The sequence below is a fragment of the Acinonyx jubatus genome, chromosome B4 (assembly GCF_027475565.1).
Source record: "Acinonyx jubatus isolate Ajub_Pintada_27869175 chromosome B4, VMU_Ajub_asm_v1.0, whole genome shotgun sequence".
Classification (NCBI taxonomy): domain Eukaryota; kingdom Metazoa; phylum Chordata; class Mammalia; order Carnivora; family Felidae; genus Acinonyx; species Acinonyx jubatus.
This window is the reverse complement of record NC_069387.1, coordinates 134,104,536-134,128,307: the sequence shown is the minus strand read 5'-3', so window position 1 is coordinate 134,128,307 and position 23,772 is coordinate 134,104,536. Positions and strand designations below refer to the sequence as shown.

Below are 23,772 nucleotides of genomic sequence, written 5' to 3'. Positions count from 1 at the left end.
AGGCCCAGGGATCGAGGGGCTCGCCTGGGGTGGGCTGCCGCAGGCTCCATGAGGGGACGGTGAGTGAGTGAGCGAGCCTGGGAGGGCGGCTCCAGGCAGAGCAGCCCGGCGTCCTGACCAAGGCCACAGCTCAGGCGAAAGAGTTCATGTGGAGAGTCCACGTGGTTCCTGGTGGTGGGGTTGGGGACAGGCACTGGGAGGGGACTCAGTGACACTAGGTAAGGTAGGCAGGGCACGGTGTGGAATTTGGCCTTGATCCTACAGAGATCTGACTGGAAACACGGAAGGAGGAGCAGGCTCTGCATGAAGAGGGGAGCTCGCTTTTGGCCTTGTTGAACTTGAGGGGACCACAGGACGGCCAGCAGGGATGCCACGAGCAGGAGGCCACGTGACTCGAGCTCAAGAAGGGGAACAGGTGGTGTGGGGCCCTCGTGAGTCCTGCCTCCAGTGTCTGTGCCCTCCTGCAGCCTCCCATGCCGACACCGGGCCGGGCCATGCGAATTTGGAGGCCTGGCCAGGCACGCCGCTCTCAGGAGCTGGGGGAGGGCTCACGTTGCTGGGCTGGCCCTCGTAGACTTCGTGGGGGATGCCCGAGTGTCCCACTGGCGACGCCGGGGAAGAAGAATGGTGGCCCAGCCGCCAGCCCTGCCTGACCACCAGACGTGAGCAAGGCCGTCACGCGTCTCCCAGGCCCAGGCGTCTACAGATGGCTGCAGGCCCGGGAGGGGGGCCTCCGGGAGCCAACTCCCTCCTCTCCCTGGTGCCGACCTGGGTGTGGGTGTGGGACCCGCTCTTGTCGAGGCCTGTCCGGGCCCCGTAAGCCGGGAGATGAGACTGCTCCTCCGTCACAGGGTTATAAGAGGATCACAGGCGGCATCATCTTCGAGCAGGGCCTAACGCACAGGAGGTCAGTAACACTCAGCGAATGTCCATCATTGTTCTTTTTTCACATCTTAGGGAGATGTAGTGCATACGGTCCAGTATACAAATCATATGTCCACAGCTTGATAGGTTTTTTTACGCACATACATCTGTGTAATCGTCACCTAGATCGGGATCCAGAACATTCTAGCTTTTTCCAGTCAACACCTCTGCTTCCCATTGGTGACCAGTCTTCTATCTCTGTTGGTTCCGGTTAATTCTGCTTGTTTTTGAGCCTCCCATGAACGGAGTCCTGTGGCACATACGCGGGTGTCTGCCTTCTTTTGCTCAGTGTAACGCTTTGAGCTTCGGCAGTGCTTCATGGGGCAGGCTGGTTCTCTGTTGGTGTGGTTTTCCGTTGCGGCAGGGACACGCCAGACGCCACAACTCGTTTCGCCATCCAGTGTTGCCGGGCGTTCGGGTTGCTTCCATTTGCAGTGGTTAGGAATAATAACGTCCTGTGAACGTGCTTGTGTCTCGGCAGGCAGAAGCTTTCTTTTCCCCTGGGCACTGACCCGGGGGGGGGGGGGGCACTAGGCATGCCGGTTCCACGGAGTGTTTCGCGCCCGCCTGTACCATGGGCGTGCACTCCCACACCACAGGCCTGGTGTGCAAGGAGAAACCCCGAGCCCGTTCAGCTGCGTGCACACGCACAAGGGCCCGGACAGCGGCTTCCCGGAGCCTCAGGTGACTCCGCAATGAGTAACTTGACCATTATCTTAGTTACTAAACCATGACGGAATGGGATGTAGCACGTACAAAACTTAGCAGCTACACCACAGACCTGTGCCTGGCTTCTCTGGCTTCGTTCCAGGCCCTGAAAGGTGAGGGTTCCTGCCGTGCCTTACTGGCCTCCTCAGCAAGAAGCTCAGACCCCCAGCCCTGCCTGCACCCCTCTCAGCTGGGACTCACATTCCCAATGCCAGAGGAACCAAATGGCATTTACTGTGGCCAAGGGCCTCACTTTTTTTTTTTTTTAATGTTTTTATTTTATTTTTGAGACAGAGCATGAGTGGGGGTGGAGTAGAGAGAGGGAGACCCAGAATCTGAAGCAGGCTCCAGGCTCCGAGCTGTCAGCACAGAGCCCGACGTGGGGCTCGAACTCACGAGCTGTGAGATCATGACCTGAGGTGAAGCTGGACGCTCGACCGACTGAGCCACCCGGGCGCCCCCCACGGGCCTCACTTCTACCGCTTACTCTTTTTTCAGAAACCTCAGTAAGGGTCTGGATGTCTCTAATAGAGATTAGAGAACTGTCACATTTTTAGGAATTCACGTTGTTTGCATCTTACGCCAAAAAAATACCCCAGGTGCACGTCATCGGGCTCCAGGAGTGTGGACGGGCCTGGCGTGTTCTCGTCTTGGGTGGGACTACTTAGCAGCCGAGCTCTCTCTGCCCTGTGCGCTCCCCCAGGGGCTTCTGCGTCTCCCCCCGGCGCTGGGGGCTGTGCCCGTGAGCCGGACGCCCAGCCGGCTGCCCCAGGGTGTCAACCCACAAATCCTGCCGTCGTCATCTGTGGGGTGGTCTCACCAGCCACAGGTGAGGAGTCTCGACTGTGACCGGCGGACCAGACGCGCTAATTTCACAGACGGGCAGTGAGCTCCGGAAGCCCTGCCAGCCGTCCAGAGCTGGCCCACGGTGGGGACGCTGCCTGCCCGCACGGCTCGGTCTCATAACCGGGGAGCAGGCTCGTGGCAGGCGGCCGCACCTTCCTCCACCGGGTGGATGTTGTCCCCACCGGGATTCTGTCGAGTCCCTCTCCTGTGGTGTCTCCCCTGAGGGCCTGCTGTCTCTAATCTCCGTTGCTGTTTTTTTTCCTTTTAGTTAGAGCTACCGCGTGGCAGGGCAAGTGAGGGGAGCTCTTTCTAGTCCGTTTCCTTCTCACGTCTCGTGTGCTCCGATCCTGGCCGAGCCCTGCACACGGGGCTTGGAGCCGAGCGTCGGAGCCCCTGCCTGGTTGGAGCCCCTTCCCCGGGGGTCAGCTGGGAGGGCAGGACGCAGGGCCCAGTGGGGAATACCCTGGGAATCCAGAGAGGAGCCGACACTCAATCCAGCTCTCCCAGAACCCTTTCTTTCTTTAAGGTTTACAAAATACCGCGTCAAAGAAATTTAATGGGTTTCTTTATCCAGGCTTTCTCAGAGGCCTTAATGTGGTGATGCTTTATAAACCATCAAGGAGGCAACAGCGTCCAGCATTTTCCTAACTCGGGACCTGGACGCTGGCAGAGTCTGGAGACTGCCTGGTGACAGGTCAGGGTTCTGGTCGCATTTGGCCGTGCACAGATTGAGACTATGCGGTGCCTTGGTATTTCCCAGGGAGACAGTGGCAGTGGTGGGGAGGGGCTCTGTGTGCCCCTCCGGAGACCCAGGCTGTGTCGCTAACAGTGTCACTGTCCAGAAGTGAGGAGCATTGGGACCAGAGATGGGCTTCCGTCCATGGAGTCGAGCGTAACTGAATCTTTACTCCAAGCCAGCTCCTCCTGCCTGGCGAGGGGGGCTGGCCCTGGGGCCTGTCTGGGGGCCATAGATGCCACCTTGTTCTCCCAGCTGATTCCAGCTGATTGCGTGGACGGAAGGGGAAGGGGAGAGTCTGGTGGTCTGGCTCCTGGCACGGTTCTGAACTGAGTTTTCCTGTCTTGCTGCTGTTTTAAAATGACCACTGTGATACCAGGACCTCGCGTCTGCTCCAGGTGCCCCAGACGACTGGGGTTTGAGTTCTGGCTCGGCCCCTTGAGAGCCAGGCACCCTCGGGCAATCTCTTAACCTGGCTTTAACTTCCAGACCAGGCCAACATCAGGTTTGTCTCAAGGACTAAGTTAGGAAGTGTGAACAGAGCACCTGGTGAGTGACCGGCCCAGAGCGCTCGGTCAGCAAAGGCGCTGCCTCTGACGGGCCCCCTGTTCTCTGCTCTTGTATTCCAGGACCTGGTGACGATGGTGGAGCAGCTGGCCAGATTCCTGGGGGTGTCCTGTGACAAGGCGCAGCTGGAGGCCCTGAGCGAGCACTGCCACCAGCTGGTGGACCAGTGCTGCAACGCCGAGGCCCTGCCCGTGGGCCGGGGTACGCACGCGGCCCCTCCCCCCTGCCCCCCACGTCAGCATCCTCTGCCCTGGGCCACGTTTCTCCAGAGCCCTCTGCTCCGTGAGGGCCAGAAGGCCATCCGAAAGCCGGCTGCTGTGGATGGAGCCCCGCGGGGCCCTCCGCTGGCATTTGCCTTGTAGCCGTGCGGGTGGCCTTTTAGATCACGGGGAGAAGGCTGGGATGTCCTGGGCTTTGTGGGTGGACGTTTCAGGCAGACGCCTTCCCAGACACCCCGCCCAGCAGAGCCCGGGAAGGGCTCGGGGCTGTGAAGTTTCGAAGCTCGGGGCCTGCGGATGGGCCCTCCATCCCCGCGGTGGGTGCTGGTGCTGCGCAGGCTTCTCAGAGGCCGGCACTCGCTCCTGGCACAGAGCTGGCTCTCGGGCCTGAAGCACCTTGAGGTGGAGGACACAGTCCAGGCAGGAGCCCTCTCCAGGTCTGCCCCGGCTGCGGTCTGTCCTTCAAGGCTCATGATATTTGAAGCCACCTGACCGTGGAGAACTCGGGCATTAAAATAAATGCCCTGTCCCCCGGTTGGTGGCCGTGGGCACGGCAGCCACCCTCTTGGCAAGTGTGAATTGCCCGTGACGCTGGGTGCCGCAGACCTGCCTCTGGTTCCCAGCTGGGTGAATTCAGAGCGTCCGCAGGTGACGGAGTGTTCCAGGGGCCGGCCCGGAAGTGCGGCTGGAGCCAGCTGCGCATCTTGGACGCGCAGGCCTACCTGGGCTGGCGCCGCGGGCCGGACACTGTGGCGCGTCCTGCGGAGGGGCCCCTCCAGCTTTGTGCCCTTCCTCTAGACCGGGGCGGCCCGAGGCGGCCGTCCTCAAGGTCAGGCGGGGAGTGCCCTCCTGTAAAGGCAGAGCAGTCGACCGAAACCGCAGTGCCTCGCAGATGATTTCCCTGGCTGCATCTTCACAAATATTTATTATTTAAAATTTATTTGCTCTTTTTTTAGTTTTGCTTTTGCTGTGTTTTGTTATCCTTGGATGTGACCTTCTCCAAAATACCCCTTTTGGTTCGTTTGCGTGGTAACGAAGTGGCGAGAACATACTGCGTGCCCATATGCTCCTTCTGATGTGTTTGCTTTATCATTGTTTACCTTGGTTTTGCTTTATTTCAGTTCTTTGATTTTGTTTTCTTTTAGCACATTGCCTCTTTGCTCAGAAGACCTCCTTGCGTTGGTGAGAACGTAGGGCTTGAGCAGACAGCTGCGTTGCTTAAATTTGATTCATATCACAGCATATATTGCACTGTCTTGATTCCAAACCCTAAACCAGGTGGGTGACTCCTTTGATGAGCTCTTAGCTGCCTCAGCTGAGAAAAATAATCGTGGAAAAATATATTTACAGTGTGGCTGGTCTAGAAGCTTCTAATTTTGTCCCTTAGGTATCATTAGAGGGTGGCAAGAACAGCTTCTCCCGTTTGGTTTTTTTTTTTCTTCCTCACCGACACTGATGTCTGATTTTGCATTACCGACGAGAAAAATCCTCGTCGTGGCAGATCTATTGGCTCAGCGTTTGCGGGCTTGCAGTTTCATACTTGAGGTCCTGCCAGGACAGGGGCTTCTGTTGTAACGGAGCTAACGAAGTCTGTTTGCTGGAGATGGTCAGAGCTCCGATCTCAGAGATGCTGACGCGGAAAGGAATTCTAAATGAGCATTTCTGTCCCCCGAGGCTGTGTTACTCCAAAGCATGATGGCAGTGCCCCGGTGACGGCCTTCACGGCCCCTGGAGATGGGGGCTTAGAACCCCCCACTCCTGCCGCCCTCCCGGTCACCGTTCACATTTGACCAGACCAGCCGAAGATTTTGCAGTTCAAGAGGAAAGTGAGTTCAGTGGCTTCGGGGAGGCATTTTGGGCTCTCTTTCCCCGAAGCCTTCATGAGTGAACGGGTAGCCCGTACCTGCTCGTTGGTCAGCGGGCTCCGTGCCCCTGCACGCCTGCCAGGAAAGGTCTTGTGTTTTGATCGAGCCCCTGCCTGAGCCGGAGCTGCAAAGAGCGGCTGGAGATCGCCCGCGACCCACGCGGGGCTGAGTGGGCGAAGCACACACTCAGCGTCTAGTTGTGCAAGTGCGTTTCCAGTGGGGTCTTCTGATCCCTTTAAGTTCCTCCCCGAGGTTGCAAGGGCGGGCTTCTCAAAATCTTCACCCTTGACCCAGCCAGGAGGCCTCCTGCTCACCATGAAAGGTTCTGTCTTTTTGGATGATTTTTTTTTTTTTTTTTCCTTTTTAAATTCTCCACAAGCAAATGCTACCTTGGCGGAGCTGTCGAGTCGAGTGAATAATGCTGGCACAGAGGACCCAAGTCCTCACGATGCCTAGAGCAGCAGATTTGCTCCCCGGAGACTGTCTGTCCTCCAGGGTGTTGTGAATCCCCCGCCCTGTGCCTGGGTGCTGGGCATCCGCCAGGGAACAGGGGCAGAGGCCTTGCTTGCGAGCCTCAGCTCTGCGTATCTGTGCCCGTGGGCCCCACCCAGCAGGGAAGGGACACCAGGATGACCAGCCTCAGGGAAACGGGCTCCGGTGGCCTGTCCTGCCCCCGCTAGGCCAAGCTCAGAAGGGTCCAGAAATAGATCTGGAACCTTCCAGAACCATTTCCAAGGCTCCCTTTGGTTCGGTATCTGGCCCGGCGGCGAGTGAATTCAGCACACTCTGCTCTCGTTTGTGTTGCAGGAAGAGTCGGGCTGTGGAAGGACATCTTCACTGTCTCCATGAACGAGAAGTTTGACTTGGTGTACAAACAGAAGATGGGGAAGTGTGACCTGACGTTTGACTTTTATTTATAATCATGGCGACGGCAAACTTGCATGCTCACAGCACCCAGACACTCTACTAGCTAAAAGTCCCGTATGCACTCATTTGTTCCTTGCTGGACGAACTCCGGAAGCAGCGTGAGGCCGGGGGGAGGGAGGGAACGGCGGAGACGCCGGAGGAAGAGGGGGCCCTGCTTCCCCTCCGGAGCAGCCGTGTCGCCTTTGGGCTTTGAAGTCTCTCCGTGTCCGACCACAAGCGTTGTAAAGCTGGCGGTTCTGACGGCCTGTATCATAAGTATAGAGTCTGTAACATACGCAGCTAGAACGTCTGCCTTTTACAACCCCACATTATTTATTGTATTTTATAGAGCTTTTCACTTGGAAATCTAAATAAATGTCAGTAAACCAAATAGAAGTTCATTTCCGAGGGGACTCAGGAGCGAGCCACACCCAAATGGTAGGAAGATCTCAGGGTTGACTCTTTATTTTTGTAGTTCTGTTCTGTATGGCACAGCCATTCTGTTCTCACCCGGTTCGGAGGTGAAGACACAGGAGGAGTTGGGTGTGTGGGGGCCGCTGTTCCTTTCGAGGAGTTCAGTGCTCTGTAACCTTCCTGAAACAAAGCAGAGACCGTCCGCTCGGCATCTGCAGGGAGGATGGCCCTCTGCCAGGGACTCCCAGCGGGTGGCCTCAGACACCCGATACGGAGGAACCAGCAGAACGTTCCTTGAGGGAACCTGCCGGGGAGGCCGGCCGACGGGCTCTCACGCGGTGACCGGAGAATCTGCCGCAGAGACCGAGCGTACGTGGAGTCTGAGTTTTCCTTCCACGAACTCTCGTTCCCTGAGGCAGAGACCTCTTTATGCTGGCGAGCAGATGCTCCATAGTAAGTTCCTCAGACTCGCTCATCGGTCAGTCTGTTCTGTGTGCACCCGAGGCTCCCGGCCACGGGAGAGCCACTTTGCAGGTTCAACGCCCTGTTTCACTCAGACTGGTTGGCCGCCTCGCCTTTGCACCCCAGTATACCTGCGGGCGCACGGCCTTTGCACCCCAGTGTATCTGCGGGAGCACAGGTGATGTCTTCACCGCCCCACCCCTTGCTTCATCGTCTGGCCCGCATTTGGCTGGGGAAGCAATGAGACGCGGCCAGGCAGCGGCCGGGCCGGCCGCCAGTGTGCGTGTTGCCGCCGCGGCGGGACTGGGGTCGTCTTGGAAGTTTACGTGGCCGGCAGGCGCCCCCGGTGGTGGCTGGAGGGCCGCCACCACGTGTAAGGGTCTCTGTGCTGTGTTGCTGTCTTGGAAGAGGTGCAGACACACGCCGGTGTTTTATGCGGCATTGCATGGTGGGCTTGGCTGCGCCTTTTCTGTGTATCTGTGAGGGAGGCTGCTTTCTGTGAAATTTCTTTTCTATTTTTCTATTTTTAGTACTGTATGGATATTACTGAGCACCACACATGATCTGTCTGTGCTTGCTTGCATCTTTAATAAAGACACGTCCCATGCCTCGTGTTGAGCGCGTGCTGATGAGTGCAGAGGGGTAGCCTTCCAGGGCAGTCGCGACTGTGAGCCCCGCTGACACCCGGTCCCCGGGGTTGGCCGCCGAGGGTCTCAGACCCACGCTGGTTTGGCTGTTTCTCTCCGCTCTAGACCTTCCAGGCGGTGAATCCCCCCTCGCTATTTGTCCGGTCACCTTTGGCATTACTTACGGGCCGAAAGGAGGGCTAGGGAAAAGGAGATCGGGGCGTGTGGGGCCTGCCCAGGGAGACCCCGTGTTTCACGCGGCACACGGCGGTGTGTTGAGACCGACCCGGCTGATTGCACTCGACCACACTCGACCGCTTTGAATTCCAGAGCCTGCCTTCCTGATTCCTGGTGGCAGGAAAATCCAGGACATTGTTTTACCTGATAAAGCTGGGGCTTTCTGGAAAGCACATTTCTTTTCAGACGGGACCTTTCCTTTAGGACTCGGGTGGAACCCCAGAACTGATGTTGGTCTCTGAAATTACCCTGGATCCCAAGTCCCAAGTTAGTCAGTGGAGTATCCAGTCTGCTGCCCCAGAGGGTCTGCTCCCAGCCCATTTGTCAAGCACCTGAAATAAGGCAGCAAATGAAGGCAAAGTGGGCGAATCAAGCAGCAGGGCGGGACTGTGTAATCGAAGTGCTGATTTACCAAGTGTCTCCCCATCCCTGCAGACTTGCTTTCACTTCCTTTCCTGGACTCGTTTATTCAGTAAACACTTGAGCACCTACGATGCCCCGGGGCTGCTGTAGGCGCTGGGGGTACGGCCGGGAGCATAGAAGGGCCTGGCCTGCATGGTGTTCCTCTCTGGGGAGGAGATGACGCCCCTGTCACAAAACCTGTGTGAGGTCAAGCTCGAGAGGACTCCAAGGGACCCGGTGATAGCCGAGATCAGGAGGAAGTGAGGGGACCAGGCTTGAGGCCCTCTGGGGTGGGGGGCCCGGGAGTGGGTGGGGAGGGCAGGGAGAGGGCTGGGCAGCGAGAGGAGGCTGGTGTGACAGGAACTCAGTTTTGGAGGGTAGGCAGGAGCCAGCTCACCGAGGGCCTTACAGGTCACAGGAGTTTGGATTTTGTCCCAAGAACTAGGAAGCCACAGGAGGGTTTAATCAAAGGGACACTGACCGGTTTGCATTTTTAAAAGCCCCCTGACAGCAAATGGATTACAAGGCCTTTCTCCTGGCTGTGTGAGTCACTCAGTCACAAAATGAGGGGTGGGGGGCTATTTTAAATGATCCCAAGGGCCCTTCTGACCCAATAGTTGGCTCTACGCGTTCGTGGGCAGTGTGTGCGAGGGTCTGCACATTACCTACAGTTCCTGCCTGGGGCCCTTGGAGCTAAGACGAGGGCAAAATGATTCGAGGCACAGGTGCCGTGCAGCTTGCGACGAGGCCCCGGACGGGTGGAGCAGGTGAGAGCGGCCGGGGAAGACGGTGGACTTGACTGGACAGCTGCCGCGGGATTCCCAAACGGCAGGGTCACAGACCAACAAGATTGCGACAAGCATTTGGGGGACCAGCAGAGAGGGCTTTACTCCCAAGCAGTAGCGTTTGGCCGCAGCCCCGCGGCAGTGTGTGTGCTGGCCTGGCTCGACACTGGGCCACCTGGGACACGCCATCTGTTTTCCCTCCACGCGCCCCCATCACTTCATCCGAGGGGGGACCAGGAAGGGCTTCCCAGCACAGATTCACTGGCCCTCCCATCGGAGCAGATCAGCCACGTGACTGGTTTGACCCGGTGTCGCAGTTTACACAGTGGAGACCATCTTCGTCCATACCCCCTTCATGGCGGGGACCTAACAGGAGGCGGTGGCTTCGGACCAGGGATGGAGCGTCAGCACCGCCCCCCTGGTGGCCACGCCCCCTCCGCCACGCCCCTTCGCAGGCCACGGGATGGAGCGTCAGCACCGCTCCCTGGTGGCCACGCCCCCTCCGCCAGCCGGCTTCCTCGGGGCCACAGCCCGGAGGTCCCTCCCTCCCTCCCTCCCTCCCTCCTGTGGCCTCAGGCCTGGGGATACAGGCCGGGCGCCCAGTGTCTGTCCTGGGAGGTCCCAAGTGCGGGACAGTTTTCCCACCACCTGAGCGGTGACTGCTGTTTGAAATGGGTGGAGGTCAGGTCCTCGGGTGCCCATCGCTCTCCTGTAGCGTTTGGTCCCAGCCCCTCCCGTGCAGCATCATTGCCCACCCTTCATTGTAGAACGAGCATTTGCAGACTGGAGTGGCACTTTCGTCGGTCAGAGGATCCAGCCTTACCCACCGACACCGACGTCTCTGACAGCCGGACCTCCCGTCCCTGACAAGCTGGCCACCTCTGGGGACAGCCGTTCCGTTGCTGGCAGTGCTGTCCAGCCACGTCCTCTGGCCCCTGCCCTGGCCTGGCCCCGCCCGCTGGGACCCCCAGCCCTGCCTTCGCCTGTGAGCATCCCCCTGCTCCCTGGTGCCCCCTGCTTTCCTCTCTCATCCCTCCCACCTCACTGCTCTACAGCTGTCTCCCCCCACCCCATGGATAGTGACACCCCGAAAGCAGGGCCGTGCTGTGTCTTTCCCTAGGTTGGAGTTTGACATATAATCAGCGCCTAATAATTGCTAAGGGAGTGACATCTTTCATGGTCAGAGTGGATTTTGCTTTTTCTGAGAGCCATCTGCCCTGTACCTTCCTGGCTGCGCCCTCAGAGGCTGTGTCTTCCCAAACAAGAACGAGGCTGGCCTCCTGACCCTGAACTACCCCACTGGGCCTCTGCCCCGACCTCTGTGCACCTCTTTCTTTACTGCCAATGGGCCGTGGTGTTCTCCTCTTCCAGAACATCCTTCCCGACCACTCACTGGCTTCCCAAATGTCAGTGTAACTGGGGGATGGATTGTCTGGTGCCCATACTTCCCCTGTCCTCCCTCTGTCCCAAAGCCCGGAAACACAGGACCCCTGAGAACTGCGTCGACCCTTCGGTAGCCATGCTTCTCCCTCTTCCTTTCTCCTTCCTTGGTGTTTTTTGAGCATCTACTCTATGCCCCGGTGGGGGTCCCGGAGACACACCCGATGTCAGTGCCTCTCCCCTGCAAATCTACCCCACTGTTACATCCTCTGGGGACCCTGCTCTCATTCCCACCCAGATAGATACCTACAGAGAGACGCCTGGTGGGGGATCTGAGGACCCCGGCTCTAGAGTCCCGGTTTAGTTGTGTTTGGCTGCGTGACCCAGGCGAGCCACCTGCCTTCTCTCAGCCTCAGGATCCGTCTCTTCCAAAAGGATGTTTTGTCGTAAACAGTCTCTAAGGTTTCTTCTGCTTGTTCAGGGCTCAGTGAGCTTTCTTGGTACACGCAGCGGAACCCAGCCCCGTTTACACGCACGTCGCCTCGGCAAACAGGAAACAAAGGCGTGGTGCAGAGAGCTGGCGCCACGGAGAGGTGACACCAAGGACAGCAGGGGGACTGCTTCATGTAAGAGGAGGGCCGCGGGTTGGGTTCTGGAACCAGGTGGGAGTAGGTAGGGCAGGGGCCAGCGGGAGGCATGGCAGGTGGGAAGAAATAAGATACGCTAGACCGGGTTGGGCACCCGGTCCCGATTCCGGGTGTCGCCGGGACCACGGGGGGGAGCCCCTTTTCACCTCCTAACAGGGAGGTCTCAGCCCAGGGGTCTCGACGCTCCACCCAGTGCGAACAGTCTGTGACTCTTAGGCGGTCAAACCGTCTGTCGACTCCACCCAGGAGGAGCTGACGAGTGGGGGAGACCGTGAACTTTGAGCCAGCCATGGACTCTGCGGCGAGGGCAGAGAGCACCCGTCACGGTGCACCTGCCACACAAGCTTGGGCCCACGGGCACCATCGCCAAGGCGCGCTGAGCCTTTGCCAAATCTACACATCAGATGACAACTTGATTCTCACGCTTGGATCCCTGCAAGCTAGTTGGCACCGGATGCCTGAGCCACAGTCCCTAAATCTGTCCCTCACCATTGACGGAAGGAGTCTGTGCTCTATTAAAAGCACTCTTCAAGCACCAGAGAATGCGAAATGTGTTTAAAATATAAAAATCAACCAGAAAATGCATTTTTCTTCTCTTCACAGTTGTCATCTTTGCATATCTCCATGGCGTTGAGCGCCAGCTGGGAACAGAAGTCCTAAAATACCCAAGCGAGGCCATCTCTGCAGAAGGAGAGACTCTCAACGGAGCCAGCAAGACTCTCTCTCCTCCAATTTATGCATCCTCAAAAAACTTTTAAGTGGATTGGTTGAAATCTTGTTTTCCCCCTAGTGTTCCTGTCTCTCACTTCTCCCCTTTTATACTCCATGGTATGTGTGATTTCCAGAAAAAACAAATCCCAAATACAATTAGTAGCTAGGAACCCGTCTCACTGTGCTCAAGAACGACTGGCCGTTTGGACCTCTGTGTCCACTTAGGCTGTTCCCCTCTGCCCGGATTGCCATTCCTCAACGTGGGTGATGCCGATTTAAGCTTTGAGCTCAGTACAGGTGGGGTCCTAATCCAGGGACCCCGATGTCCCTCTCCCACTACTTCCAGGGCTGCTACTTTGGCCCTCACTGGTGCCCAGTGACCATCTGCTTCTTGAGGCTGGTCATGTCTCTTCCTGGGGGTAAAGAAGTTAGCTTCCTAAGAGGTGGTCGGTCAGTGAAACCTTGATGACTGGAACGTTCTCACTGTCTGCTGAATTCAGCCGCCCCTCCACAGGTCCTTGTTCTGCAAGCACGTCATTTGTTACTCGCCGCACGGGCCCCCTCTGGCCTGGCCGTGCTGCTCAGGGGCCCTGACCTACACGCCCAACGCTCTCTTCTCCAACAGTCTCTTCTCATGGACCATTTAGCCTCATGGAAAAGCCTTTCCTGCTATTTCTTTTAAAAAATTTTTAATGTTTATTTTTCGAGAGAGAGAGAGAGAGAGAGAGGCACAGAGAGGGAGACGCAGAATCCGAAGCAGGCTCCAGGCTCTGAGCTGTCCGCACAGAGCCTGATGCGGGGCTCAAACTCGAACGGTGGGATCATGGCCTGAGCCAAAGTCAGATGCTAAACCGGCTGAGCCACCCGGGCGCCCCCTCTGATTTTACCAGAGACATCAGGAGGGCTGCTGGTCACGTCAGACGGACTGACTTTCAGTGGCCGGAGGCTGCCTCTGTCTGGGGTCTCTACGCCACTTGGGCCCCCCCGAGGGGAGAAGGCCAGAAGCACCCTCAGCCCGGAGCTTGGGGGACTGCTATGTCCCGTCTCCACCATTCTCAGAAGAATTCTCAGAAGGGAGCGTGCCAGGCGTTAGAGCCTTCGAATTTCAAAGGAGTGATAATCCCCTGTAATCGTATATTGGTTTGCATTTGTTAAGAAAACATCTGAGTAACTTCTCAGGTTTCCTGGCCAAAGACTCCATTCACAGCCCCAAGTCGACAGAAGGAGGGACGGTGCCCGTTCGTCTTCTCACTGCTCGGCTGAGTGCGGCGCTCCGTTCCTATCACATCATCCGTACGTGCTTGTTCCCGAACGAAAGGCAAGTTAAATGCTAAACAGCACTAATTACAAGCTGCCGCAAGATCCTGGCTCTTAGTGAAGAGAATTACCTGTGATTGGCGGGGGGTTGCAGGTTGCCCAGATGTATGGGACATGAAATTAGCTTCGAGCTGCTGCTTTATTCCGGAGGGTGGGCCGTTACTGTCACGGAATGTTCAGGGGGCGGGATGCGTTAAGATTCTAAGTGCCGGGGTTCTACACCGCGGAATCTTGTTCAGGAGCAAGGTAAGTGGATTTCGATCCCTGTTTCCGTGAAAGGAGACAGCCCGTAACTGAGCTCACGAGTGGATCAGCACACCGGAGGGGAACGAAAGCAGGCGAAAAGGCTACACGGGGTCTGCACAGTCTTTCTCCACGGGCAATCCTAGAGTAGGTACGAGAATGACCCCCTGTTTACAAAGAGTGATCAATTATTTGTAGTGACAGTATCTAAAATGTAAAATTTAGGGGCGCCTGGGTGGCTCAGTCGGGTGAGCATCTGACTCTTGATTTCGGCTCAGGTCATGATCCCAGGGTCGTGGGATCGAGCCCCCATCAGGCTCTGCGCTGAGCAGAGAGCCTGCTTAAGATTTTCTCTCTCTCCCTCGGCCTCTTTCCCCGATGCATGCTCTCCCTAAAAAGAAAGAAAGAAAAAGAAAGAAAGAAAGAAAGAAAGAAAGAAAGAAAGAAAGAAAGAAAGAGAGAGAAAGAAAGAAAGAAGGAAAGAAAGAAAAGAAAATACAATTTAGTTTCTGGCTGGTTGTACTAAAATGAGAAGCTGCATCAGCTGTCAAGGTAAATATCAGAGAGAAAGCATCTATTTTAGTAAAGGAAAAAAAGAACCTCGGTAGCTTTTCCAAAGGAGCTACTTAGACCCTCATTTGTTTTTCTTTCTTTCTTTTTCTTTGAAGGGCAGCTCAGGAGACTCTGGTGTCCATCTTACAAGGCCGTGAAAAGGACAGTAGTCAGAGAAATCTCTCGTAGCAGATTTCCCAGAGATGTCCTCAGCCCCCATTTAGATGCATCATGTATCTATGCCCTGTGTTTGCTGTTCCCTCCTTCTTTATTAATAGACCAGGCAGAAAATAGTACTTAACTTCTTAGGGGTTAATCAGCTCCTGCTGTGTATTTCTCCTTTTGAAGGCATAACCTCCGTTTACAACCTCATGATTGATGACTGTGAAATAATTCCAGGCTCGGTCTTAGTGCCCAGTCTCCAAGGCGTACGTCATTGTGATGAGCACTCAAAACCTGGAGGGAGGGACAGAGGATTGTTGCCACACAGCTCTCCACGATCCCAGGTTTCCTCCTGATTGCTGATGGAATGAGCTGTCTGCTGGATGTTGTAAGTGTGAAAATATTTTCGCCACAACTTCCCATGGCTTGCTTCTCCAGATTATCACGAAAGGTTTTGAGCAGCAGATTCCTGCATGGGAATGAGTAGTGGAGACTGTAGCAGTTTCTTGGGCAGGAGCGTTATACATTTAAATGATGCTGGAAGGTATCATGGCCAAGTTGATAGGTTCGGCCCTGTTGAAAGGAGACCCACTGTAGGACATCTAAGGGAGCTGGCAGCATTCTTTGGAAGGTATGGTCAAGGAAGACCGAAAATCTCCAACAAACTCCTTGGGGCCACCATCACATTACAGAACTCTGGTCTGTGTGAACAAAGATCACACGGAATCTAAAGCATTTTATGGGCTTATCAGGACAATAAACAAATGAGGTGAACTGAGATCTTGTTAAAAACAAAACACCTAAGTTAACTCTTTGCATGGAAGTGAAGAGTTTCCAGGAGCAGGGAAAAAGCTTTGGAGTGAAGATGCTCTTAAGAAAAAAAGGAAAAGAAAAGAGAATTATATGACAAAACCTCATGTCAGATTTTTTTTTAATGTTTATTTTTGAGAGAGAGAGAGACAGAGACAGAGTATGAGCAGGAGAGGGGCAGAGAGAGAGGGAGACAGAATCTGAAGCCGGCTCCGGGCTGTCAGCACAGAGCCCCATGTGGGGCTCAAACTCACGAGCTGCGAGATCATGACCTGAGCTGAAGTCGGATGCTTAACCAACTGAGACACCCAGGTGCCCCTCATGTCAGATTGATTTAGTCACTTAAATACATGAAAAAAAAAATCATCCGTATTCAAGGAAATAAGGATTTTCAGTTTCCTGATTCTTGGCTATGTTGCCCCAATCATATGCTTCACAATTGAGTTCAGATCAGCTCAAAGGACATTTATTAAGTCCCTACTAAACAGTTTGCTCACACAGCCAGCTACCAGTTTTTCACCTGTAATTTTCCCTCAGAAAAGAGTGTTAACATTTACCACAATTGGTCATATGGTGAGCCAGGAAGTCAGTCTCAAACAATTTCAATAAACCAAAATCTTACCTTTGTGTTTCTTGGACCACAGTGGAATTAAGCCGGAAATCAATAACAAAAATACAGCTAGAAAATGCCCAAATGTCTGTAATTTAATATAGCTCTGTACTACCATGGGTCAACAGAGACATCGCCATGGAAATTCAAGCCAGATTTTGAATTGAATGCTAATTAAGATGTATCCTATCAGAGTTTGGAGGATGCAGGTACATTCATGCTTGGAGGGGGATTTAGAGCCTTAACCACGACCTAGAAAAGAAACAAGGGTGAAAACCAGTGATTTAAATATTGATATCAAGATGCTAGGAAAAGGAGAGCAGCAAATTAAATCCAAAGGAAAGAAAGAAGGAAAAATAACGAGCAAGAATCAATGATGTGATTTTCTTTGAAAAGGCTAATAAAATTGATAAACCAAAAAAAGAGAAGGTGTCTCTTTGGATCTGACCGTCCCAATCTGCCTGGACTGTTCAGGTCTGCACTGAAAGACTCATGTCTCAGGAAACCCCTCCACCCCCTGGCAAGCAAGGTGGTTGGCCACCCTAGCTCCTACAGACCCTGTACTAAGGGGACGTTATAAACAACGTTGTGCTGATAAGCTTGACAATTAAGATGATCTAGACAAAGTATTTGGAGAACATAAGTTGCCAAAACAAACACAAGAAGAAACAGAAAGTCTGAATAGTCTTGTAAGTAACACAGAACTTAAACCAATTATTAAAAACCTCCCACGAAGAAAACGCTAGGACAAAATACCTTTGCCGGTGAATTTCCCCCGACATTGAAGCCAAACGCAAATATCACATGAGCTTTGAGAGAGCCGGGAAGGTGGAAGCACTTTCCAACTTACTCTGAGGCCAGTATAACCTCAGTATTAAAATCTGACCAGAGCATCACAGAGAAAGGGAAGTCGCTGGTCACGGCCTCTCATGACAATGACCAAAGACTGGCAAACTAGTTTTTGCAAAGGGCCAGAGAGTCAACGTGTGTGCCACACAGCCTATGCTTCACCGGCTACACGCCGCACCGTAGAGCAGAAGTCGCCCCCGGGTGGCACGTAAATGAATGTGTGTGTGGCCGTGAACCCAATAAAACTTGGGGTGTCAAATAGACAAACATCCTAAATAAACATTAGCCAATTTAATCCAGTGATATATAAAATAGTAAAGAGTTACCCCTGGAATTCAAAGAAATTTCGACATTAAGAATTCATCACATTAGGGTCACCTGGGTGGCTCAGTCGGCTAAGTATCCGACTCCAGCTCGGGTCATGATCTCACAGTTTGTGGGTTCAAGCCCCGTGTGGAGCTCTGTGCTGACAGCTTGAAGCCTGGAGCCTGCTTCGGATTCTGTGCCTCCCTCTCTCTCTGCCCCTTCTCTGCTCATGCTCTGTCTCTCTGTCTCAAAAATAAATAAAACATTAAAAAAATAAAAAGAAAACAAATCTAAAATACAAGGATGAGAGAAGAAAAAATAAAACTCATTTGCAGGTCACACACACAAGATTGTGCAAGTTAAAAATACCAAAGATGCTTAGCATTAGCTGGAACTGATCCATGAGAGTCACTGGCTATAAAGTCAGCATACAGAGCGGCAACGATCTTCCTATATATGAACAATACACAATGAGAAAGGGAATTCAAAAAATCAATACACTTCAGCACGGTTACAGACTTTTGTGCGTGAAAAGACCCTATCAAGAGAATGAAAAGAAAACCCACAGAATGGGAGAAAATATTTGCAAATGACACAGCTGATAAGGGTTTAATATCCAGAACACGTAACTCCCAGAACTCAATAAAAAGACAACCTCATTAAGAATAGGTAAAGGACTTGAATAAATATTTCTACAAAGAAGACCTACAAATGGCCAATGAGCATGTGAAAAGATGGTCAACATCACTTAGGGAAATGCAAGTCAAAGCCACAGCGAGATACTGCCTCAGGCTACTACGGATGGCTGTCATCGGAATAAAACCAAACCCCCAAACCAGAAAATGACAAATGTTGGTGAGGATGTGGAGAAACCGTAATCCTCGTGCACTGCTGATGGGAATGTAACATGCTGTAGCCGTTGTGGAAAAAATTTCATGATTCCTGTAAAAGTTAAACTGAGAATTGCCACGTAACCCAGTAATTCCACTCCGAGAAATACACCCCTAAAAATTGAAAAGACGGACTCAGAGACTCGTATGCCAATGTTCATAGCAGCATTATTGATTGTAGCCAAAAGAAACAAGTTGATAGTGCCCATCAACAGATGAATGGTTAGACCTGTTTTTTTTCTGTTTAAAAAATTTTTTCTGTTTCCTGATGCTTTGCCATCTCGGGGCCTTGCTCACACTGGAGTGACTGTCCCTCCCAAGGTTAGCCAATTTCTACAGATAGTAAAGATCTTGCCAAAATTACTCCAAGTAGCCAATGTTAAGCCTGCTGACCCTGCCTTGCCTTTCCCTTGGGAACCACAGGAAAGGCTCTGTCTACATTTTGTCCTCATTAGGCGGGGTCGTGCTGGTGAGGCTGGTGACAATGGATGAGTGAGATCACAGTGTACATATTCTGGCAATGGAACCAAGAAGACTTTGCTGAAGGACTAGATGGGGCGGGGCGGGGTGGGGGGGGGTGAGGCAATGATCTTGCTGAGGGAAGACAAGGTTTCCTGCTTTGAGTGGTGCCATTTACTGACATTGGCCAGAGTCAGGGAGGTCAGAGGACCAAGGGCTGTGTGGACGGCTGAAGTCAGAGGAGTCTCTGATTCATACCAGTGGAGGGGTCGCAGCTGGGGATAAGTGTGAGAACACCACCTAGGTCAGAGCCAGAGGGGGGAAAAATCACGAGTGGGGTCTGAGAACTGAGTAGTTGGTGATTTAGGGCGAAACTAGGGTTGTATGGCTTCAGAGGAACAGTAAGAGAGTGTTTCAGGTAGAAAGGTGACCCACTGGGCTGAATGCTCCTGAGAGGTCGAGGGAGGCAAAGTCGGGGACAGATGAAATATTCATGAAAACTGACCAGGTACCGGGGAGTCATGGAGCTATGCCTCTGGGAAAACTGATGGAGAGTGAATAGTAACTGAGAGACCCGTGTGGACAGATAACTCTACGGAGAGCTGGGGTAGAAGCTAGAAGATAATTTTTTTTTTTTTAAGATGTCAGATACTAGAGCATATTTTATGAGGGAAGGAGGTGGTGGGGGGAGGGAGGAGGAATGAGACCTTGGCCTTTATGGGAGAGGCAATGACCTAAGCCCTTTTGCTCTCAGGACCAAACCTTTTGGCCTCAGATCTATTTACACTCTTAAAAGAATTGGGGGCGCCTGGGTGACGCAGTCGGTTAAGCGTCCGACTTCAGCCAGGTCACGATCTCGCGGTCCGGGAGTTCGAGCCCCGCGTCAGGCTCTGGGCTGATGGCTCAGAGCCTGGAGCCTGTTTCCGATTCTGTGTCTCCCTCTCTCTCTGCCCCTCCCCCGTTCATGCTCTGTCTCTCTCTGTCCCAAAAATAAATAAACGTTGAAAAAAAAAAAAAAAGAATTGAAGACCCCAAAGTGCTTTGGTTTTTGTGAGTTCTATCAATATTTACCACATCAGAAACAAAACAGATACAAATTTTGAATTTTGTTTACCAATTCATTTAAAATAGCAAGAAACCCATTACACATGAACTTTTTTTAATGAAAAATTATTATGCTTTCCAAAACAAAGTGTGTGAAAAGAGAGGCAGTTTTATATTTTTGCAAATCTCTTTAATGTCTGACTTAAGAGAAGACAGCTGGAATCTCCCATCTCCGTCTGCATTCAATCTGTTGCAGTGTCACACATCGTGTAGCTTCTAGAAAACCCTACCGCACCCCTCACGAGAAAGTAAGAGTGAAAAGGCGAGTCCCATCTTCGTATTACTATGGGAACAGTTTGGACGATTATGGACTCCCTGAAAGGGTCTCAGGACCGCCAGCGGTTCCCAGGGCACATTGTTGAGCACTGGCTGACCTAAGCAATGAAGTCTCTGAGAAGGCCATTGGGGGGTGGGGGTGGGGGTGGGTGGGATTGAGGACATACGTGGAGAGGCTGGAAGAAGAGCAGCCTCTCTTTGGAAGAAGAGCAGCCTCTCTTTGGAAGAAGAGCAGAAGAGATGGGCGTCTAAGAGGCTGCGAGACAACAGTGTGCTCCAGTCGTTTGGAGTCGAGGGGACTGGAGGTGAGGCCAGGTGCCGGGGATGGGGAGGGAGGGTGCGGGAGGTCTGAGCAAGAGAAGATGGCAGTACCCCTCGGTGAGAAGAAGACCAGCTTCCCCGCGATGTGCAGTCAGGTTGCCCAGCGTGATAGCGGACGATCGCTTCGCCGCCGCCAGAAATGGGTGCAGGGGGCTCCTCAGCAAGGCTGCCCCTCTGGTCCCTTCTCCCCGACAACGGAGAGCAGGGCCTGGCCTGCCTTGGTTCTAACTCCGGTTCTGCCATAGACCAGCTGCGTGTCCTGGGACAGAAGACCCCGCTCTGAGCCTCGGCTTCGTATCTGCAAACTGGAAATAATCAGGGGGACTGTGCAGGTCACACGGCCCCGGGGCGGAGAATGCGGAGGGAGGGGCAAGCTGGTCCCGCCTCCTCGCGGCTCTCGGGCTCCTGGGGGCCCGCAGGGCGCAACCACACATGCGCACTGCCTTTGGGCAAGGCCGCAGCACGTGCTCGGGGCCGCGCACCGACGCTCCTCCCTCCGTCGTGACCCAGGCCCCGCGCGGCTACGCTGGGCTCTTCCAGGCACGGGAGTCTGCCGCTCGTGTGGGGCCGGGCTTCTCTCTGGCCACGCGCTTCGAAGCGGTTCCGAGGGACCAGTCCGATCGCCAGCTCGCGCGAAGGCCACGTCGCAGAAACCCTCTCCCCTGACGCTCGTCGCCCCGGCGCTCCGCGGGTTCCCGCGCCCAGAAGCCTCAGGCTTCCGGCGGAAGTTCCTCCCGCGGGGGCGGAGCACCGGGCAGATCTGGTCACGCCCCTCCACTTACCGGCTTAGCCAATCGGAGCTGCTCTCCTTGTCGGGTGCGCAGACTCCTATTCCAATCAACGAGTGTCGCCGTTGCTCGGGCAACAGCGTCCTAGAGCCGGCGAATGGGCTGGGCTTCTGTGGCCGAGCGGCCTGGGGTCCCCGCGCTCTGCTGTGGCCCCGCGAGGCGGAGAATCGAGAAGGGGGCTCGGGTAAGGCGGCGCGGCCACGGCGTCCGGACCCCGCGCGCGAGCGGAGGGCGAGAGGAGGGCCGGGGCGGGCGGCTCCGAGGGTCCCACAGCCCTGAGACGGCTGCTGCCCGCCTCCGAGACGCCTAGCCTCCCTCCCGCAAACGTGACCTTGGGCTGGTGACTCGCTTACCCCGTTCAGCACGTGTGTCAGCCGCCGTCGCCGGCCCTGGCGGTACCGCGGTGACTAGCGCGGTCCTCTCCCCGTGGGCTGACGTCGTATTTGGGGAAGACGGACCACAACGCGGAAGGTAGTGACATCTTCCCCCCCCACCCCCCCCGGATGTGTGTGGGTCACACGGGAAGTGTGTGGCACTGCCTTCGGTCACTCCGGTTTACAAAATGTTTCATGTCCCTTATGTCATTTGCCCGCACAGCGCTCTTGAGTGTCATTGCCTGCCCCCCGTAGAGGGCGACTTGGACCCTGTGGAGTGAAGGGGGTTGTCCAGACTTCACACAACTAGGAAGTCGCGGAACCCGAATTCAAACCCAGCACTTGCCTCATGTTAAAAAACAAACAAAAAAACCCCCCAACTCTTTCTAGAACATTCTTTTTTCCCTTCGCACCGCCCACAGTTATCCCTGCCTCCCTCCGGAATTTTGTCCGGAAAGCACTTTTTGAAACGTCCTGTTGCAAAGAGCACGTTTAAGGTCACCGTCTGGGGCACCCCGATCCTTTCCTTCTCCGTCTCCCGTTTCTTTCCCTCCTAAAAGTCTTTGCCTCGCAGAATGCCTTGCCCGTTAAGAGGACTCTTACTTGTCTTTCAACAAAGAGTAATTTAATAATTTAATAATGTTCCTCGAGTCCTGTGTGCCCCTAAATGGGTGGGCTTTCAGAAATGCTGTAAGTAAATTCCGCTTTCACCACCGCCGTCCCTTCATCGCTTTCTTCCGTCCGTCGTCTTCCATTCAACAAACGTTTACTGGGCTAAGTTGGGGGAGGGGGCTGCAGGGTTCGAAGGTGAATCAGGCATGAGCCCGTGGGTTATCTGCGAGCATATTTGCCTCCCGCTCAACCTCACTGCAATGTCCTTGAGAGCAAGGGCGTCACTTTCGCCGTGCTCTCCTTTCCCTCTCCTTTTGGTGCTTGCAGAAATTGGCCGAGAAATGCTCACTCGAGACTTTAAATTTGCTCCCCTTTCCCCGCCCTTTTCCGGCCACCCGCCTCTTCCCCGTGCGCAGAGAGGTCCACAGCGCCCACGCTGTGACTCCGACAGGCCGACGGGCACGCGGAGGCAGAACCAGCTGCAGGAAGGTGTTTCGTGGTCGGGTGCCCACCCAGCGCGGGACGCCACCGGGAGGCCCCTGGCTGTTGACAAGACAATCGCTTTAAGAAAGCTTCTCTCCAGGTGCGTATCGAGAGCGAACGTTGAAGGTCGGTGGTCGCCGGGGGTCCCCGGAGGTCCTCCTGGACGGCCCCGTCGCCTGCCAGGACCGGAAAGTCAGTTGCATAACGTGCATGGGAAAATGTGAGACAAGAAGCTAACGGTTGGCAGCTTTCTTCCGTTAAATACCAGGAGCGAGCCGGCCTTTTTGTGAGGTGTATTTAAATGTAGGCTCATAGAGGTGGGATTCTTGTAATCTTTCCTTTTTTTTAAAAAAATGTTTTTTAATGTTTGTATTTATTTTTGAGACATAGCGAGAGGGAGCATTGAGCGGGGGAGGGGCAGAGAGAGAGAGAGGGAGACTCAATGCGAGGCAGGCTCCAGGTTCCCAGCTGCCAGCACAGAGCCCGACGCGGGGCTGGAACTCACAAACTGCGAGGTCATGACCTGAGCCGAAGTCGGCTGCTCAACCGACTGAGCCACCCAGGCGCCCGTATAGTTTTTCAGTATTAATTCACCTTCAACAAGATACTCTCCAGGATATCCATGTCGTTGGGAAGAGGAGCTGTAAAGAAAAGGGATCTGTTTGAGAAAAGTCTGGCATTAGAGACAACATATAAATATGTTATTTTTTCAGGTCTAAAGAGCTTCTTCTTCTACCTTTTTCTTTGTTTTCTCTTGGTTTTGACCTTTTACTGCTCTCTTTTTTTGTTTGCTTTGTTGCGGATGCTGCTGTTATTATTTTTTCTCTCTCCATTTATTAGCAGTTTTACGCCTTCTTCTCTTTTTTTTTTAAAGTTTGTTTATTTATTTTTGAGAGTAGGGAGGGGGCAGAGAGACAGAATCTCAAGCAGGTTCCATGCTGTCAGCGCAGAGCCTGATGCGGGGTTCCATCCCAGGAACCGTGAGATCTTGACCTGAAACGAAATCAAGAGTCAGATGCTTCACCAACTGAGCCACCCAGGCGTCCCTGCACTTTTATGACTCCTCCTCCTACTGGCCCTAAAGTGCTGGTACTCCTGGCTAATACTTATTGAGCACTTACTGTGTTCCAGGCACAGCCTGGGGGCCTCACATCCATTTTTAAATTTAGTTCTTACCCCCTG

The 23,772-nt window shown here is 54.0% G+C and overlaps 2 protein-coding genes and 1 long non-coding RNA gene across 8 annotated transcripts in view; 2 read left to right on the top strand and 1 right to left on the bottom strand.

The window, feature by feature from the left end:
• The window catches only part of SULT4A1 (sulfotransferase family 4A member 1), a 33,477-nt gene extending 25,224 nt beyond the window's left edge, over positions 1-8,253 (top strand). Inside the window, exons 6-8 of one of the 2 annotated variants that reach the window (XR_003424175.2) lie at positions 3,844-3,982; positions 5,145-5,277; positions 6,672-8,253. Coding sequence is in view for 1 of the 2 variants with exons in the window: in XM_027070518.2 (XP_026926319.1) it covers positions 3,844-3,982; positions 6,672-6,784 (252 nt within the window). In the remaining variant the exon portion in view is untranslated. The remainder of the gene's footprint in view (positions 1-3,843; positions 3,983-5,144; positions 5,278-6,671) is intronic. The other variant, XM_027070518.2, reaches the window with a different exon arrangement.
• Positions 8,254-20,217: 11,964 nt separating this feature from the next.
• LOC128316520 (uncharacterized) lies at positions 20,218-21,607 on the bottom strand. Its single transcript, XR_008300564.1, has 3 exons — positions 21,475-21,607; positions 21,116-21,265; positions 20,218-20,638 (listed from the first exon to the last, which is right to left on the bottom strand). It is a non-coding gene; the product is annotated as an uncharacterized LOC128316520 (long non-coding RNA).
• Positions 21,608-22,466: 859 nt separating this feature from the next.
• The window catches only part of EFCAB6 (EF-hand calcium binding domain 6), a 245,050-nt gene continuing 243,744 nt past the window's right edge, over positions 22,467-23,772 (top strand). For all 5 annotated transcript variants that reach the window (XM_053226905.1, XM_053226903.1, XM_053226901.1 and 2 more), the window contains exon 1: positions 22,467-22,690. The gene's annotated coding sequence lies outside the window, so the exon portion shown is untranslated. The remainder of the gene's footprint in view (positions 22,691-23,772) is intronic.